Consider the following 20216-nt stretch of genomic DNA (forward strand, 5'->3'; position numbering starts at 1 on the left):
CATGGGATAAAGGAATCATATTTTTCTATTTTGTTTATGCAGTTCAAATGGAGAGATGGATGGAGTGTTCTAACTTGGTAAGAGTAGGGGGTGAGTTCCAGAGGAGCTCATCGGCTCCTCTCCCCTCCCCTAGAATGGTCCTGATGAGAGCCTCTGTCCTTGTGGGATGTGCCAGGAACTGTAGTGGAGGCTTTATATCTATAATTCTACTTAATCCTCCCAAGAACTGTGGACGATAGTCCTACTTTAGCAATGATTGGCGTGGTTCACTGCACTCCACGATCCTTAAGGCAAAAAAAAAAGAGGCCCCAGGACAGAAAAGGACAGGCTTGCCCAAATCCTGGTACCACATCGCTGTGACTCCTTTTCCTCCTTGGGAAATTATAAAATAAATAAAAGGGCAGGACCAGAATCCATTCTTTCTAGGATCGTTCGCTGAGGGCTTCCTAGGTACCAGACCTATGCTAAATGCTCATCTTTGTCCTTCACAGAAAGGAGGTTGAGGGCCCAGTGATTGGGACAGGGCCTCTAGCATCAGATGGTCCAAGGCCTAAATCCCCACCCTGATGCTCTCTGAACGGGTGCCAGATCCTTTGTGCCTTTATTTCTTCACCCACCAGATGCTCATGGACACTTTGCAAGGTCTATGTCAGGGTTAAGTCTGAGACTACAAAACTATAAAAACATTTAAAGTGGTGTTTAGTCCTAGCAGGTTGTGCTTGGGAGTAGATACAGATGGATGGGTGGGTGGATGGATGGATGGACAGACAGAAGGACGGATGGAGTGAAGGATGCATAAATAAAAATGACTCAATAAGTTCGGGTAACCTGCACTGGGATTTAATTCCAGATGCTTCTATAGCTGATTCTCCTCCCTGTGCTGTTTTCCAGAGAAGTCATAGTGTTCAACTAAGCTGTGGCATGAGCCTCTGTCCCTACCAGCGGCAGCGGCATGTAAGCACCAGCTGCTCAGAGACTCCTTATGGTCTCACCATGCAGGGGCAGGCCCCACACACTCAGATACTGAGCGAGGGAGGGAGGAGTGAGCAGAGGCCTCAGGACAGAAAAGGACAGGCTTGCCCAAATCCTGGTACCAAATCGCTGTGACTCCTTTTCCTCCTTGGGCCTCAATTATAAAATAAATAAAAGGGCAGGGTCGGAATCCGTTCTTTCCAGGATCATTCGCTGGGGGCTTCCTAGGTACCAGATCCATGCTAAATGCTGTGGATAAAAAGAAGGATCATTCCCCGCTTCTGCCTTTATAGTTTACAAGCCCTCCAGAATTTTCAGTTTTTCTTCCAGCGATGGTGTTCAGTGACTGCTGTATTAACAGTTTGCACAAATTCGGTCCTAGATGGTATCTTAGGTTGTAGAGTAAATATGATTATCTTTGTAGTAAAGTTTGAGAACATCTGGTTCCCATTTCCACTTCGTTAGGGAAGGTTTTATGGAGGAAGCGACGTTTCAGGGGGTCTTTAAACAGGGGGAAGGTTTTATTCCGGGGCCTTAGAGCTCCAAGAGTTGACTGTATGTTCAAGCATCTATTTGGGAGGTGTCTAAACCACATTTGTGAAAGTATAAATGCTCTGCTATACTGAGGGGTGGGGGCCAGTCATGTGTCGTAGCCCATCATGAATATTAGCCAAAATCCAGTGCCCTATGGTAATTTGTATTGTCATTATTCTGGGACGATCTTGAAATAAGCATGTTGTACCCTAATCACCAAACAAAGCAGTCTCCTAAAACAACTTTCAGATATGTCGATCTGTAATATTATCTCGCCCATGAGTTTCCTTACATAATGTGGCCATGGCCAAAGACCGCATCTCCCCTCTGTCTAAATGTTTCCTAAATAAAATGTATTCCCTGCTCAATGACATATCTCAGAAACGCTAGGAAGAGAGGAAACAACATAAAATCTTTCCCGAATAGTAACAACTTTATTAGAAAAAATTCATTCTGAGATTCTCATACGGATGTTCCAACATTATCCAACACTATCACTCACAAAGCTGTCTTCAGGTTGTTAAGAAGAGAAAGAGAGGACAAACAATTGAGTTCATACAAGATACGAAGTTCAAAGAGGGAAATCTGTTTGCTTTTGAATTGAGACAACTTAAAATATAGTAAATCTCATAAGAATTTAGGGTCTCCAAATCTCAGATGTGAGTAATAATAATGATTCAGTAAGAAACGAATATGTCTTGGCTAAAAGCAAAATATCATTTATGAGCATCCTCGAGGACTGAGGACTGACCTTTACCAAGACAATCAAATGCAAAGTGAGGGGGAAATATTACTTGAAGAGTCGCGTATTCTTGTTTCTTCTAATTTTCCACTTTCTTCTTATTCTTCTACTTTCTACTTTGTAATGCCTTATATTATTTAGAATCCAGGCGTCTTCCACAAATGTTGAAAGATGCCAGTGCAAATGAGAATCTAAACAATGGTTGGTGTTCTCAAATTGTCTAGATTTTAAAGGGTCACAGTTAATCTGAGTGGCACCATAAAAGATAATCCACATTGCTTACATTGAAAGAACCAGATCTTCAATTAAAAATAGTAATGCCTGGGGGCACCTGGGTGGCTCAGTGGGTTAACCTCTGCCTTCGGCTCAGGTCATGATCTCAGTGTCCTGGGATTGAGCCCTGCATCAGGCTTTCTGCTCAGTGGGGTGCCTGCTTCCCTCTCTCTCTGCCTGCCTTTCTACCTACTTGTGATCTGTCAAATAAATACATAAAATCTTTTAAAAAAATAGTAATGCTTGCTTTTTTAAATCTCTTACTATAAAGAACACCTAAAATGCTGATAACCAAAAATATGTTTATAGCTCAGAATATAAAAACTTTATCCTCATAGCATTTTCATGTCAAAGTATTAACATAGTTTGTTTAAAGAAGTATTTTGATCTTTATGCAAAAAGTTTTGTTTGAATAGGATTACTATTACTATTTATTCTAAGGCATTAATATTCATTGCAAACATATGCTGTTGGGTGATTTTATTTATAAAATGCTGTCTGTAGATGAAAATTAATGGGGATGTTCTTTCTGTTAAAATTTTCAACCATACAGAAAGGAGATTAAAGAAAAAAAAATCAAAGATACAGAGATAGACTACCAAAAATGATTTAGAAATCTTTTGGCTTTATCACTGGAACAAGTTATTCTTTCTTTCTCTTCTCATTTCAAAGTGGCTTTTTAGGTTATTGAGCAAATGTATTTTTAAATATGCATAGTTGTGTAAAGCCTGTCACTTAAAACTGACCACTATTGAAACAGCTAGTAAACTTCATGATTATTGCTAACAACTGTGGAGATCTAAATGAGAGTAAAGTTCAGAGTCAGATGATGTTAACATCAGCCAAGCAGATAATGCTGATACAGTGCACAGATACTTTTCAAACATAAGGTGCACCAACAGGGTTTAGTTTCCACATTTCAGTGGCTTTCACTTGTTCTTCCTCTGGAGCATGTCTGCATCTCCAGCAGGTGTCTCCAGGACAGAAAATCAACACCCTTCTTTGAGTATGGCTGTTACTAGATTACTTTCCCTGGTCTCTGTTCAATATTGAAGATAAGGGATGTTGGGATGAGGGAAGGAGTGGGAAAATTGGGGGAGGGACTGTAGGTAGGCATCAAAAGGATAGGTATAAAGGACTTTTTGGTCTGGGAATAGGAGGGAAGGTCCAGGGATTTGTTCCTGTGGAGGGTCTTTACATAGCCACATAGTCTGCTCATGTGCCCTCTTCCAGGTCTCTGCTTCCCTGTTGCCCTCCGCGGTGCTCTCATTAATCTGCAGTTTTATTCTGGTGGCTTTCTACTGTTGGCCCTCCCCTTGCCACAGTGTGAAAACTGAAGGACCTGGCTGCATCTGTTCCCATCATGTTCCCTTTGCCCCTCATCATACGCTACCAAAAGAATGACTCTCGGGGATTCCCAGATCATTGGTGAACTTAAACTCATGGAGAGAGCAAAGAGAAAACCTCCCCCTTCCTGCACTCCCTTGTCACATTCTCAGAACCTGCACACCTTGAAGAATTAACTTCTATTTAAAGATGTACACAGCTGTGTTTTTTCACCTCTTGGTCCCATTTTTTTTTTCTCTGTCAAGCTACAGGTTATTAACAGAACCATGAGTTTATATGGCCTGTCTTTTCTCCCTCTGGGTGGGGAACTAAGTGACATCACCTGCCTTTTAAGTATATTTGTATTGCTAACTAAGGCTATCCTCTCGAAAAGGCTCATCTTCCAGGACCTTGTGCCTGCAATTCATATGAAGTGCCACTAGATGGCGGCAGTGTCTTTTCATGGAGTGCAGGTTGCTGTTCATACCAGGTGTTGGTAGGAAGACACAGCAGAAACCCAGCTGTGTACTCACAAATTATGTACACATGTATCAAATATTTAAGTATTATGGTATACATTTATATGATGTACTCCATTAACATAGTCAATATGTTGATTGACTTTAATAAGAAATAAAAACATATAAAAGGGGTAACATAGAGAAGAAATATAATCTTTGAGAAGAGTTGGTGAGTTGGCCTTTGTCCTTGGCTTGGAGCCATTCTCTTCCTGAGCTGAGTTCCCCATTTCTGCACAAACTTCTCTTTGAGCCCAAGCCTCCAGGGCTGAGCAGTGATGGCAGGAAGCTCTGCTGAAAACCACTTTCAGCCCTCAAATGGGCCATCAGTCACGCTGCCCCTACCTCGTTCAAATCCCTTCTGAGGGCCTGGCTCCAGCTCACCTCCTTTCTCTAGAGCTTGGCCCTCATTCCCAGAGGCCTCCAGCTGCGGGGGACTCAGGTCCTGCCACTGGTCCTGGCAAGCTTCCTGTGAGTGGAGATCCCTCCTGGGCATCCCTGAAGCCACAGCTGGTCCCAATGGAAAGGGCCCTGCCAGGGACCCAGCGGTGGCTGCAACCTGCCTCCATTCCTGTCCTCTTTCCTGGCAGGTTCTAGCATCCCTGCTGGAGCAGACTCAGGCTTTGCAACTCCTCACTCAAGTACTCAAAGCAGGCAAACGTTTATTCTTTATGAAAGTTTTACCCAAAGACATCATGACAATAGTTTTCATGTTATCCTAAAGAGTCCTTGTTTCCTCCAGAATACTGCCCATTGCTATTCAGTAGGAGTTTCCTCCGTTGTGGAAACGACACACAACCACACATCTTGAGGTTGTTGGGACCATGTTCCCTTTGGCCTTTCTGGCTTCAGCAGGGTCTCCCTGTGTGGGTTGAACAAGGTACCTGGGACCAGATCAGTGGGAATCTAGAGCTACTTGTGTCATTTATGGTCAAGATGGGCACTTGTGCGAGTTAGGATTCTTCTGCTATAAGAGTTACAAATTCAATCCATGCTCATTTGGGCAAAAAGGGAAAACAAAAAACAAAAAAACATGGCTACAAGGAACCCAATAATGGAAAACAGCATGGTGGAGTTGAGCTTAGGGATGAAGGCGTCCAGGGACTGGTTCTCTCCCTCCCTGCCCCTCCTACCTCACTCCCTCTCCCTCCCTCCTCGCCCCTCCTTCTCTCCCATCACACACACACACACACACACACATTTCTCCTCCTGTCTCTGGGTTGACTTTATTTCCCAGCCCCTTTTCTATAGGGAAAGGACTTGGTTGTCAGGCTTACCTTCTTCTAATTATCTGCAAAGGGAAGGAGAAAGTTTTTCCTGTTAAGTCTGGATGGGAAAAAAGAAAAAAAAAAAATGGGTGGCCTGGGCAGGGTGTGTGTGTGTGTGAGTGTGTGTGTGTGTGTGTGTGTGTCTAGTGCCCTGGCTGGCTCAGCCTGGGTGTGATGCCCAGTAACATGCAGGATGGGAGAGGTTAGTTGCCAAGAGAACCTTGTGGAAGAAAGAGATAAAGAGGATTTCTCTAAAGAAAGGGAGTAATATTTCAAAAAAAAAAAAAAAAAAAAAGGAGGGGGAAGTACTGGGCAGTTTTAAAAAATAAATAAATAAATAAATAAATAAAATTTAAAAAGTAAAACAGTATGAACACCAAATAGATAGATAGATAGATATCTCCCCCTTCATTGTTCCATTGATACATATTCTTAAGTCATGTATCAAATGGATGAACAGCTCTATCACAGGGAACTTGTCCCTGCTGTCCCTGTTTCCAGGAAGCATTCTGAATCTGTCATAAAAACCCCAACAGATGTCAGTAGCTCCTGGATGTTTTTACTTTAGTCCTGGCTAGTCCTGAAGAAGAGCGCTCCCCTGGTCACGTGACTAGAGCCAGTGCACCCCCCACCCCCACCAGGCCAGCATTTCTCTCTCTTTTCAGTCTCCTCTGGGGGACTTGGGGTTTCTGGTGGGTAAGACCTATGTCTCCTGCCTGGGTATCTTCCAGAACGTGGCATGGAGCTTGGCACAGAAGCTGGTGCCCAAGGAACATTTCCCAAGGGAATCCATGAAAGGTCATGACCAGAAGTACTGCAACACGGACGGACCACAGCTCTGGTGGTCCTCCCGTCTGGGGCCACACTGGAGGGCGGTCTGGGTGGTCAACCCGGGCAGTCGGCAGGAAACGAATCGAGCATCAGGAGTAGAAGGAGCCCCGGCCCCACCGCATATACCTCACACATGACTCCAAATGCATATTCATACAAGCCCACATGCATGATTAACTTGGGAAGCTGACAGGAAGCAGTCAGTCTGTCGAGCAAGTTTGTGCTTTATAAACCAGATGTTTGGTATTATTATTCCTCATTTCCTTTGATACCAGAACGGCCCCCATTATGTAGCAGAGGAAATGAAGGATATGGAGGAACATACAGTATTATCCAACAGAGCAGCACCACCAAGCATTTCGGAGGCCTGCGCAGAGCCTGGGCAAATGCCATTGAATGGCAGTTCATTTTAGGATTCCCACTTGGACTTAAGTTAATAGGATTTTTCCCAGATGGACCATGGTGACCTCCCTCCCCCATTGCTACCCTCTGGAACATGAATGTTGACTCTGTGTCTGCGTTTTTCTTGGAAGCCACGTGCATGAATCATAAGCAGCTCTTGCCTCAGCAGCCACTACAGGTTGGGGGGCACAGAAAAGCAGGGACCCCCTAGCGTGTGGGGACAGAGGGTGTCTGGCTGCGGCTGGCTCCGTAACTCCTGCTTGGTGGTCTGGACACAGCACCTTGGCCGCTGACTGCTGTTGCCTGTGGCAGGAGTGCAGAATGCGTTTCGATCGTAAAGTGTTCACAGTGCACGTTAACGTCCAAGTTCATGTTTCTCCTCCATGGACTGTTCAAGCTTCGCAGAACCCAGATCTGCGGAGACTGGAAGAGATGGAGCTCGTGGGTGCAGAAGAACATCTTAACGTCACACACTAATATTTCCAGGCCCCGCCAGCCCTCGTGGCCATGCTGGTGAGCTGTATACATCGAGAAGGCTCAGGGTTCAGGTTCTGGCCAAGCCAGTCCAGATCGGGGCCAGAACTGCCCTGGGAGAGAGCACATGTCCTCCCAGCACAGTGGCTAGACGGAGCTCATGGCAGTTCCTTTGTTTACCGGAGTCTGGTTAAAAGATGAGTGGTTTAAGTACACGTGTAACATAATGGGGATTTTTTTTTTTTTTTTTTTGGAAAGGTAATGACGAGCCATAATTACTTATAGAATTAGCTTCTGAGTAAAGCTGATACTGTATGCTGGCTTAATATTTGGAAGTCAGTTTCCCGTGATCTTGAACCTGTGCCAGAACAATTACCAGTGAGTTATAACTGATTCTTACTGGTTGCAGGAAAAAGCTTCATTTCTCGTTACTGTCAGTGGTACGTTTTGATTTCATCCATGATACATGTTGGCATCGCTTGAAATTTTGATTGCGAAGTGGAAGTTGCCCAGGGTTCTGGATCAGCTCAAATCAGTTTTCTGTATAGCATTGAGGATTCATCAAGGAGTCGGAATATGGGGAGATCTCCAATCACAAGAGAGGTGTTTACTGTGGGTTGGTTCTGCCTTTGAAAATGGCCCTCCCTACTCCCAACAGTGGCCATAGGATACTTAAAGTACTTTTAGCAAGGTATTGGAACCATGTCTTCGCAAACTATCATTATCATCTCATGGTTCATTTTATTTAGTTATTAATAGTATGATGTAGTAGTAAGTTTGTTGTCTTATTCTCAGACCCAAATTAGCTTGCCCAGATAATGGATTACATGATTACCATGTGTATCAGTCAGGGCTCTCCAGAGAAAGAGAAGCATAGGGGATAGATACATTTTTCTCTCTGTAGGATATACATCATATATATGCAATGGGGGAGAGAGAGAGATTGACTGTAAGGAATTGCCTCGTACAGTCATAGGGGCTGGCACATCAGAAATCTGTAGGGTGGATTGGCAGACTGGAAGGTCCAGCAGGAGGGGATGAGGGTAGTCAAGAAGTGGAATTCCTTTTTCCTTCAGGGACCTGTTTTTTCCTCCTAAAGCCTTGAACTGATTGGAAGAGGCATACTCACGTTATAGAGGGTCATCTGCTTAATCAAAGGTTGCTTATTTAAATGTGAGTCACATCTAGAAAGATACATTCAGGGAAACATTTAGACAGGTGTTTGATCAAAACATTGGGCATGATGGCCAAGTTGATACATAAAAATTAACCATCACCACCATAAACTCCCAGCCCTTGAGTGAACATGTGAATCTTGCCTCATCTTGTTAGTCATGGAGGAATACAGGCCCACCTTGACGGAGATGGCTAAATCATGGCCCCATCTGTCTCTGGTAGGAGCCCTTCCCTACACCTACAAGCTTCTCTTTAGCTCTCATGAGTATTGATGCCCTATAATAACGCTCCTTGAATTTTAATATGCATACTAATTATTAAAACATTCAGATCGGAGGGTCTAGAGTGGGGCTCAGGATTGTTCATTTCTAATGCAGCCATGCCGCTGTTCTGTGAGCCATATTATACTCTACAGCTCGAAGAATTTGTTGAAAGAACAAATGGGTGGAAGATGGCTTGAGTTCTATGACCTTTTTTCCAAAGGGCAGCCAGTCCATGGACATCTAAGTTGATGGGGATCCTTGGGTTTTAGAATCTTCTCTTTAAAATGTCTCTTCCCAAGAAGATTGAGGGAACAATACCTGATTTTTCTAGTCTAAAGGTATGGTATGAAGTACCTGAAGTCTAAAGGTATGAAGTACTCAGACATCAGAATATACTGTACACCGGACATAGTGAAATCTCATTCACAGATTGCTTCAAGTGAGGCCAGAATGGGCCACGAAACTAGAAAGACTCTCTCCCCCACCAGACTTGCCATGGTAATTTTGGTCCCGTGGGAAGTGTCACATGCCTTGGTCTCACTCTGGAGACCAAGCCACATGACCTTGCAGGCATGGAAAAGAAGCCAACATCCTTTGAGCACGTCCTCATGCCAGACACCGTGCTGGGCAGTGTCACATTTTATCTTCATGGCAGCAATGCTGAGGAATAATTGGCATTATTTCCTATGAGGATATGGAGGTTTAACAAATACAGTTAATAAAGATTCAAAGCTGAGAATTAAAACTAGGATTGTCTTGGACCCAAGCCTACTGTGGTGCAGGACTCTGTTTCCCCTTTTGTTATTGGGGCAGAGTAGAGTTCCTGCCTGTCTCTGAACCCTGTGTGAAAAGCAGATGTGACTCTGGGTCTCAATACATTTGTATGCAATTCAGATGGTCCCAGAAGGATATCGCTTGCCTCCCTTCAAGGGCTGTTGTTCCAGGAGCAATGTTTAGCTTCTTAGCAGTGATTTTGGGATCAGATGATAAAGTTATTTGTTGTGTTTTGTTTTTCTTTTGTTTCCTGTCTGGGACTGGCGCACAGAGATGTGTAGAGGTACCAGAAGACCTTGACTCAGCTACCTTGGGAGAATAAATGATTCAAGATTCCGTTGTTTCCAGCAGGGGCAACTCCTAAAACCCCTTAGGCTCATATTTTCTGATCCTCAATTTTCAGATTAAGGAGAAGCATTCGTACTGCACATAAATGTCTGCAAAGCAAAAGGATAAAATCAATCTGTGATCATAAAATGGAGTGAATCACTAAGCTGCAAACCAGGCTTTCTCTGACTGATGGTGACTGACTTTGTTTCCCCAGCCGTGGATGGGATCCTTATCTGCTAGTCAGAGTAGAGGGACATTGTACTCTTCCTAGGCTACTAGCCTGAGTGGGCAGCGGTCCATTCCCAATGGCCCTGGTCAGGAAAGGATGAGATGGTCAAGGGCCATGGCCACCAGCCATCTGTGGTTTCCAGATCATTACCGGGTAACTGACTTCTCTCTCCATCCAGCTTGCCGATGATCAGGGCCTCGTCCTGATGACCACGGTTGCCATGCCTGTGTTTAGTAAGCAGAACGAAACCGTGAGTACAGCAGCTGTGTTCCTGCGTGATGTTAGGAGGGTTGCCATCTCAGACACTCTCTGACTCAAGCTCTGGTGACCTTTCTGTGTTTGTGTTAAGTAAGGTTAGGGGCTCTATCACTTGTCCTCACTTTTAATTCTGTTGTTAGGATGACAACAGCAAGAATAGATGAGAGGACTTCCGACAGGTGTCACGTGACAGTGTGAAGCACTTTTCCCAAAATTAGGTGTGAAGCGACCAGAGGAAGGCAAAACCCAGAAAGAATCCTCATGTGGTGGAATGACCCCTCGCCGATGTTTAATGACCAGCCTTGTGTTTGTTTCCTTGGGCTGTGGCAATAGAGGATCACAAATGGGGTGGCTTAAAACAATAGAAATTTGTTATCACAATTCTGGAGTCTAGAAGCCCCAAATCATGATGTTGGCAGGACCGTGCTTCCTCAGAAGGATCTAGAATATCCTCCCAGTGCCCAGATGTTCCTCAGTTTGTGGCAGCTCTGCCTCCATCTCCACGTGGCCTTCTCCTCTTGTGGGTTTCTCTGTCCTCTTATAAGGACGCCAGTTGTTGGATACAGGGCCCATCCTTAATCCAGGATGGTTTGGCCTCAAAGTGATTACACGCTGTTTCTAAAAAGGGTCACCTTCCAAGGTTCAGGGCAGATTTGAACTGGAGGGAAACAATGGATAGTAGCAATTTGTGTCTTCTTCCGGGAGGTCTCTCTGACCCTGACAGCTTCAACACATCATGTAGACTTTGGAAACTGGGACCCTCCATGGAGGCCTATTCCTTCTCCTTGGGTGTTGGTTCCAACACAGGTGTGAGGGTTATTCCATTTTTCCCCTGGGCACCAGGTGGCAGTGTAAGTGGAGAGAGCAGTTATGCTAGGTCTTTCCTGGAGAAAGCTTCCCTAAAATTAACTGGTTAATGCTCATAGCCTTTAGCTGCTAAAACTTCTGTGTTTCTTCACATTAAGTTTGAATTTTCAGAAGGGAGAAGAGATGTCTGTTTGGGCATCTTGGTATGAGGGTGTGTGTGTGAGGGTGTGTGTGTGTGGAAAGGTACTGTGGTGCGTGTTTGGCCTGAGAAGCTACCATTCTTGTCTAGCATTATTTGCGGGGGGGGGGGGGGGGGCTGGGAGCTAGAAGAGAGGCCTCGTGGAAACCTGGGTTAATCTCTAGAATTCCTTGTGGAACCTGGGTTAACCTCAATCTCTAGATGCTTCGAAAAGACACTAGAGGGTGACCTGTGGTGTGCTGGTTTCTCACTCAATTCTATTCCTTCCCCCAAAGTAACTCATGATTGTCATTGTTACTTACTGTTTGTTTTTCAACAGAGATCAAAGGGCATTCTTCTGGGTGTGGTGGGCACGGATGTCCCAGTGAAAGAGCTTCTGAAGACCATTCCCAAATACAAGGTAATGCGTCACCTAACAGTCAAGGGCCAAGTGTCTAAGATACTTTCACAACCTGACACAGTGGTAATGAAAACAAGAATTAAAGAGGCCCCTTTACTCTCTTTCTGGCAGGAGCTGCTTTTTTTTTTTTTTTTTTTTTTTTTAAAGAATAGTAATAGTTCAGGCAGATCTGAGTAGGTCTACACGTGCCCAAGTTTTAATGGGTCCGTGTCTATATGCTTATGTGGGTCTACACAGGTCCTATATCTCTGATGGTCCTCTACACCAGTCCTAACTCACCCCAATCTGAGGAGCCCCTAAAATATGTTACTTCTTAACGTTGGAACCCAACGAGGCACAAAAAGAGAAATGGTCTCTGACTCTGTTGCTTGCACATTCCCTCTAACTTGGAAGGTAATGATGTACATGCGAATTAATACACTTTTCCTAATTCTAAATTAAAATCCACTAAGAAAATTGTTAAGTTTCTTTTTTTTTTAACTCTGGAGGCAATCAAGGAGGTGGAGTAGGTAATTTTGGAGGAAAGAGGACGCAGTAAGCTCTAGTGGGCCACTGCTTTGGGAGCCTAGACCAGCACAAGGAGCACAGAAGGAAGGAACTCGGAAACAGAATGGAAATGCCAGAACCCTGCTCTGCGTGCAAGGCCAGCCCTGCATCGGGGAGAGAGGGAGGCCACACTTGCCCCTTTATCCAGCCGACGCTGCATTCCCGGTACTCTGTTCCCAGCACTGTTTGTTCAGTTCTTTTCGTTTTGCATTTGGGGACAGAGGCGGCTCTTGTGGGCCATCCCAATGCACAAGGGTCGAAACCACACCCGTGCCCTCTTCCCCCAGCACCCGGCAAACGGGCCTGCTCATGTCTTCTTTGGCCCACTCTCGGATGGACAAGCACTTCCTTTGACCCCAACTGGAGGCAGGCGAGCTCCTTTGGGCCAGGAATCCGAGATTGCTGACTGGCTAACAGGGTCTCTTCCTTACCACCTCCCTCCCTGACGTGCCGAGCCTGATTCGCCACAGTTGTGGAGGGGTCAGGGACCTTCTTGGGCCTCGGCAGGAGGAAGACAAGGGTTAGTGCTCTGGAAGCAGATAACCCTGGGATCCCAGCTCCATCCCTGAGAAGCTCTGAGTGGACAAGTCTCTCAAATCCGTAGTTCTTCCGTCCAGTGGTGACAACCGTCCAACCTGCTCACAGACAGGCAGGAAGAATTGACCATTACCATTATCATTAACTGGGAATGATGGCGACACACTGACCAAGGGGACGGGTATGACTCACAGCCTCCGTGTGGGATGCTGCCAGCAGAGAGCCGGTAATACCTTCCCCATGCCAAGCCTGGGCACCCGTGGGCTTCACGTCCGCTGAACCCTCGCTAAAATAGAAGGCCCAACCGACCAATCTGTGAATCGAATGACTAGCTGACCCCATTCTGGGATCTTCTGCCACTTTTAAAATTGGGGTTTTCCAAGAATTTTGAAAGATATGAGGAAAGGCTTATAATACAAGGTGTATGTGGTAGGCTGTTGACAACAAGGATAGGCTTACCTTTGGACAGAGGGTCAGGACAAGAGGAAGCCAATGGCTCAGCCCATCACCAGGCATCCCAGCAAACTCTCATCTGAGCAACTCAGCTGAGCAGACAGCAGCGGCCAAATCAGGTTTCCTCTCAGCTGGTTGGAGGCAAAGTGAGAGATGCATAAAATGGCTGTTTACAAAAGACACACACTGTGTCTTGTGCTGTAGGATTAGCAGATAGCATTTGCCAGGACCTGGCGCTGTGCAAAGTGCGTGACCCACATCATGGTACCAGGTGTCCCTTAGGCAAGTTCGGTGCTGTTGTGTCCATCCTACTCCTAAGGAAACTCTGGTTCCTGTGGCTTCTGTCCACCGAGCTTGGGGCCACATCAGTAGGAAGTGCTGAGTGTGATTCGAGCCAGGTCTGTGTAACTCCTAGACCCATGAGCTTAAGGACGATCTAAGCCATTCACACAACACTGCATGATTTGTTGTCGGGCTTCTGTGCCATCCCTACTGTCATTTACATAATAGTCCATTTGCAAATCAACTTGAAACTTTCTCCACTTAACTAAATTTTAATGGGAAATGCCCTATCACCATTTTCAAAGGAAAGGCAGTGTCCTCAGCCACTCTAGAAGAATTGTAAAAGTATATATATATATATATAAATTTAAAAAATAAGTATATAAAGTATATAAAAGTATATATATAAATTTAAAAATAAGGAAAGAGTTTTATAAATCATTGTTTTATAATCTAAGGTTCTGAACGTGAGGTCTGTTCTCTCATTTTTAAGATAATATAAAAGGCAAGTGTGAAAGATAGACAAAGTGGAAACTTTTCTTTTTTATATAATTGGAAGGACGGAAGAAATTTAAAAAGAGCTGGCTCTCGCTAGGGATGCTGGCTGATGCATTCAATACCAGGCCCACGTGCCACTGAAAATCATCTTTGCTGGTTTTGTTTTGGGTCTGTTTTTTTTTGTTTTTGTTTTTTGTTTTTGTTTTTATTTTTTTTTTAAGAAAGCTAAACAGTGCACGGGAAGATGATGGACCACTAGAGTGAGGACCATGGGATGGTTCAGCCTGGGGCGATGGGCGCCCCTGCCTTCTGGGGCTCCTCCCAGCACCATGGCCACCATCCAGAAGATCAGGGCCACCCCTACATAATGGCCCAGGCGTCTCAGAGTCCGCAGAGTCTGATTCTTCCCAGCACTTTCTGTCTGGCCCTTAGCATCTGCTCCACCTGTAGGAAAAGAAACATCTTAGAACAAGCAAGTCTTGTCTATTCCCATATGCCCATGCCACGTAGCTGATCAGATTAGAAGGCCAACTTCATAACAAGAGCACGTGAACTCTAAGCTAAAATCAGGTGTCTAGGCTCCCAAAAGGTGGTCTCTTTAGCAAAAGAACATTCCTGTTTGGGTTCACTGAGATGACAAAGGCCCTCTGTCCTCCTACTGCCCCGGGCCTCTGACAACCCATGTCATCTACCCACAAGGCTTCTACAGTTGGGAGTTAAGTTCCAGAGGCATGATAGGACAGCTGGCTGACCCTAACCCACATAGTCAAGTGTTGGAAACTATGTAGCTCCCCCGGGGGTGAAAAGCCCCAGGAATGAACAAGGGATCTCAAGATAGCGGACCTTACTTGTATTGAAATGCCCGAACCCAGATGCCCAGGGCTCCTGGCTCAGTGTTGAAGGAAGGGCAGCCCATCTTTAGAGAATGTTTCCAAACATCTCCTCAGCCTCTTATTTCCTATGAGAAGATGTAGAAACCCAAGTACAGAGCCACCCCTGGATACGTGCCCGACACACCAGCCAGTAGGAACATGATAGGGAAATGATACTGATGACCCCGTGCGTCTGTCTGTCCTCAGAGTTTCCTCTACCGGTCAACGTGCCAAGCTCTTTACAGCATCATTTCCCTTAACCATAGGTGAACGCTGGCATCACCCCCGTGTATAGCTAAGGAAACTGAGGCACCCAAAGCTTAAATAGCATGCCAAGTCTCACAACTAGCAATGTAGGATTTCAACCGCTATTACCCTGAAGCCATTTGGAACAATAAACAGCAGTAATAATAGTAGCAGTTGAAATGATAGTTAAAATACTAAAAATAATACAAGAGTTAGAATCAAATAAGGCAATAAAACATTCAATGAGCTTTTTACTGTGTGTTTGGTATGGTAAAAGGGCTTTAAAGGGCCCATTCCCGTTGAATCATATTACGCTCCCCTGAAGTGGGTGTTACTCGGCCCTACTCTTAGTTGAGGATCCTTAAAAATGACTTTCTCGACATAACTCAGCTGATCCAAGATGAGTGGAATAAAGTCTAACCACAGAGCAGAGGACAATGGGCCACAGAAAATTCACCAGCCAGTGCTGGTGAATTTCTGCCGCGTGCTTTCCCATGGGTCAGGCTGGGAAGTGGAGACGCAGGTATGACCTACCTGAGCCCGAGTCTGCCCTCCTAGGTTCCCACAGAGAGGCTTGGGAAAGGGGGTGCACGTCAGCCAGGGACAGCCTTGGCAGAGCACGCTTCTCTCATCCAGCAGAAGAGGGCTCCAGGGAGCGGAGTGTGGATCACACCTTTTCCTCCTGATTAACACCTTGTAAAGATGAGTCAGCTCTTGGCTCTTGGGGTTTTCCCAGAAGATAGATTTCTTTCTTTTCCCTTAGCTTCATAGATTTTCCCACAAGCAATCAGACTTCCTGTAATTTTTATTAAGAATTCCAGACACCCCAGCAATAACTTCCAGACACCACAGCCTCTGTTAACATAATGAGCCATTTTATAATTGGAGTCACTTCATTAGGCCAAAGGCTCTGCACTTGGAAGGGAAGCACCTCCTTCCCTGGGGTGTTGGACCACGAGGCTCCCGGCTTCCAGGAGAACATGCTTCAGGACGAGGGCCCTTTTGGCAAACCCCAGTGCTGGAAGGCCTTGTGTCTGATTTGTTCCTATGTGGGATTGCACAGTAGAATGGACAGGAAGACTGGTTCTAGTTCAAATGAAACAAAAATGAGAGATTTCATCGTGATACTGATGTGTGGCCAACAACAAAGGTTGGGCATTGTCTTACTGTAAGCTTTTGGTTTTCCGAAAGGTTCATCCCCAGAGCATGTTTTGAGGCTTACTCGGGATTTCTCTTCTTACGTCTCCATTAAGTTATGTCCATGGGCCACCAACCAAGTAACACAACATTGTGATGTTTTGTTCTCCTGGGGAAGACTTCAGCCAGATAGTTTCTGAATGTCAGGATGACTTTGTCAGGTCCAGCCTTTCCCGAGGGCCCACTGTACACCTGCCATGGCTCCCCTTTTCGGCTCATTTGTAGTACTTACTTTAGTTCAAGCTTTAAAGATAGACTAGACAATATTTGGGTAAAGCAGCGAATGTCTTAAATACTCACGATCCTTCCCGGAGCACCTGCCATGTGCCAGGTGTTAGGCGAAGGACTGTAGAAGTCAAAGATGAGTGAGATGCTCCATGCCTACAAAGAGCCCGTTTTGATAGGGCCGGTACTGCCTCATGGAGAACAAGGCAGAGGAGAGAAAGAACCAGCTGGGGCTGAGAGGCAGAGAAGTAGGTGTCCCATTTTCACGCATTAGGGTGAAGATAGTAGTGGGAAAATGCTCAGGCTTTTATGGAAACATAGTATGGAAAGGAGGGAGCGGTGGGAAGAGTCAGGAGAGGCTTTATAGAGGACATGGTCCTGATGCTGAGCTTGGACGAGAATTAGCTGGGGGAGATGGGAAGGAGAGGTGCTCTAGACAGCTGGTGTTTATGAGTAAAAGTGTGGGTGGGAGAGAAAACTGCAAGGGGGTTGTTGTCACGTCCGTGTGCCCTAAGATGTAAAGCGTGGAAGGAGATAGAGAAGGGTACTTGGGTCGGGACCAGGACCAGGACACCTGACAGATAGCCCTGTGGATTTCATCTTGCATGTGAAAGAGACCTTTAGTGGCTTTTATACAGGGGAGCTACGGGGTCACAGTTGTTTTTGACCTTGATAAATCTGGAGGATGACTTTGTTGGGGCCTCTGTTTGAGACATGAGGGAGGGCAGTTGGCCAATAAAACTGGGAAGATTCAAGAGAGCTTTCTGTAGGGCATGGCCAGCCCTCAGGTGGCCACAGTAGAGAAGGGAGTTCTGTTCTTGGTGGGGGCCAGGGGTACAGCAAAGGCAGATTCCGGAAGGGGCACCAGTGGGCAGCGGGGAGGCGGGAATAGTGGCTCCACAGTGAGCAGAGGACACTGGGTGGGAAGTCAGCTCAGCCTTTGCATTCCAGGGGAGGAGGCGGGGTTTCGGTCAGCTGTGTGGGATCTGTGCTTGAGTCCATTCCCTTCATTGCTTCCCATTTCCTGCTTTTCCACTTTGTCCCGTCCCTGCTCCTTGTCCTTCCATCCCAACCGCCAGTTTGACCACATGGTATGACCTTGGCCATCATGGAACCTTCTACTCGGGTGGAGGGGCAGGCATGAAATAAGCAAAGGCCTTGCTTGATGGATATCTTGATTCCTTATCATCAACCTCACAAAGAAGAGTCATCATTTTGATTCGTACCATGCAAGAAAATTAGAGAGTTTAAAGAGAGCATATGCAAGGAGTTCTACCTTCTTCTGAGTATTACTTCCTACAAGCAAACCAGGAACTGAAGTAAAATGCGTTCGAAGGCCCTGCATGTATTAGCAACTATAAAATATTACTTGTTTGGTTGAATTTTGAGTTTGCATTTCCAATCAAATACCACTCTTGCCTTTAATGGAAAAAAGTCAGTCTCTCGGAGTCCTTTTTGACCTCGCGAGTCTGTATTCAACTGGGACATAATAATGGTAATTAATGCAGTGTTGACTGTGTCTGACATTTTTCCAAGAGACAAGATGAAAGAGACGATATACATCTCAAAGGATAGGAAATCTCTGGTTTATCTTTCACAGCATAATGAAATACACTTTATCATTAGAGTCTTGTAGAATCTTATTAAGACTTGCTGGGCAAGGTAACTCCAGGAGAAAATGTCTGTCGCCCTTGACGACCACGTGCATATTTGCCTTATGTAACGCAAGGGAAACTTTTAATTGTCGGTGTTAAATTCTCTGAAGTTAATTCTACATCACCTTGACGTTAAGCTAACAAGCAGACAGGGTCATTCTTGGTTTGTAAACTCTGTTGTCTGGATCATTTAAATAGTATCATATTCAAGAATGTGAGTGGCAGAGAATTTGAAAGAAAAAGAACTCTGAGGGCTCAGAACTATGAAATAACTTGTCAGAAAAAATAGAGGGTTCCCCCCCTCTTTCACGACTCTGGCAAAGTGGGTTACATTTTCTTTCTTCAGTGAGAGAGAGATCAGTATGGGTTTTATGCCAGGGGCCATTTGAATACATGAATGATTTGTAGGTAAATTTATTGTAGCCAATGGGTGCAGTCAACTGTGTAATAGAAATATTGTCAAAAAGCCGGGATTATTATTTAAATAAGTGCAGTGTTAAATTTGATTACATACTTTTTAAAGCTAATAAAACATTTCATTGCTCTCAAACTATTTCCCATAGTCCCATTTAGTCAGAAAACATAAATTAAGTGAGGCTCTGCATAGAAAATGACCCAGGCTTTGTGTCGATGGAAGCAGGCATGGAAAAGCTTGGCAGCCTCCAAAGTTAAAGACGAAAGAATATAAAAAGGGGTTGGCAGGCTCCTGTCTGGGCTGGTGGGGACACTTTTATCCATGAAGAATTATGGAAAAATGACTGTCTCGTGCATACTCAAGATGGTCCCTACGGGTATGGACTTGTAGGAAGTCTAGATGTGAATCGAAGGAGGCTTCCTCTTTGCTTTCCTTATCACGGGGAGATGGAAGACACAGGGAGATGGATAAGACTCTGTTCGCGTCGACAGAGGGTATGACCAGAAATGTCAGCTACTTTCTTGAAAAAAAAAAAAATTGTTTTTGTTTTAAATAAATCAAAGGAAGGCCCTTGGATACCAACACGGGGATGTGACATTTTAAATTGTGCTATTTGCTGAGCTTATCCCGGGACAGGTCTTCATTTCTACCAAATGTCAAGGATCAGCGCCTTGCATTCATTTTAATGAAATATTGTGCTGATAAGGGTTATGAATGCCAAGTTTAAGCTGTAAATTACTGAATGTCGGGCTGCTTTATGCTTTGTGAATTCACCAGGGAGCCAGCTAATGAAGGTTCCTTTCTCACTTCTTCTTACAGTTAGGGATTCACGGTTATGCCTTTGCAATCACAAATAATGGATATATCCTGACGCATCCAGAACTCAGACCACTGGTAAGAGAAATGCCTATTTCTATGTTTCTCCTTTGATGATTTTAAGAGATTTTCTTCGGTTCTACAGAGAAGACACTTTGCAGCAGCATTTGCCTTGAAGGTTCAATTTATATTATTTTGACACGTAACGCATAAGTGATGGAGGATAAATATATTTACTATCATTCTCTGATACAGAAATCAATATATATCTATGTGCCTTTATTTATTTATTTCACATCTGCCAACACATGCAAAAAATATTTTAACTCCAGATGTTTAAGCCCATCATAATGGGTATCTTTATGTAACAAATGATCCCTCACCCTCCAACGAGACCCACTTATTACAAGTTACATTGGACACAACAAATTAGACCCAGGATCCCTGGTAATTCATTACGGTGGGATTTGCCCCTGAATTCCATGGCCTAAGCTCTGTGCCTCCTGTGTCAAAGATATTCAACAATACCTTTTTTTGTTTAATTTGAACCGTGGCAATTTTCTCCACTCCCTGCCTAAGCCATATCCAATAGCATTGTTTGATGACCTGATGTGTAAACCGTTTTCCTTCTGAAGTGAGTCGGGCGGATCTAGGACAGGCCACGATGTCCTTGTCCACCCTGCCCCCTGGGGAGAGCC

General features: G+C 44.9%; 1 protein-coding gene across 1 annotated transcript in view; it reads left to right on the forward strand.

Annotated features, from left to right (window-relative positions):
* The window catches only part of CACNA2D3 (calcium voltage-gated channel auxiliary subunit alpha2delta 3), an 867979-nt gene that overhangs the window by 627108 nt on the left and 220655 nt on the right, over window positions 1-20216 (forward strand). The window contains exons 15-17 of the mRNA XM_059161213.1: window positions 10291-10362; window positions 11696-11776; window positions 19522-19596. Of these exons, the coding sequence (XP_059017196.1) occupies window positions 10291-10362; window positions 11696-11776; window positions 19522-19596 (228 nt within the window). The remainder of the gene's footprint in view (window positions 1-10290; window positions 10363-11695; window positions 11777-19521; window positions 19597-20216) is intronic.

Source organism: Mustela lutreola, chromosome 2 (genome assembly GCF_030435805.1).
Source record: "Mustela lutreola isolate mMusLut2 chromosome 2, mMusLut2.pri, whole genome shotgun sequence".
Classification (NCBI taxonomy): domain Eukaryota; kingdom Metazoa; phylum Chordata; class Mammalia; order Carnivora; family Mustelidae; genus Mustela; species Mustela lutreola.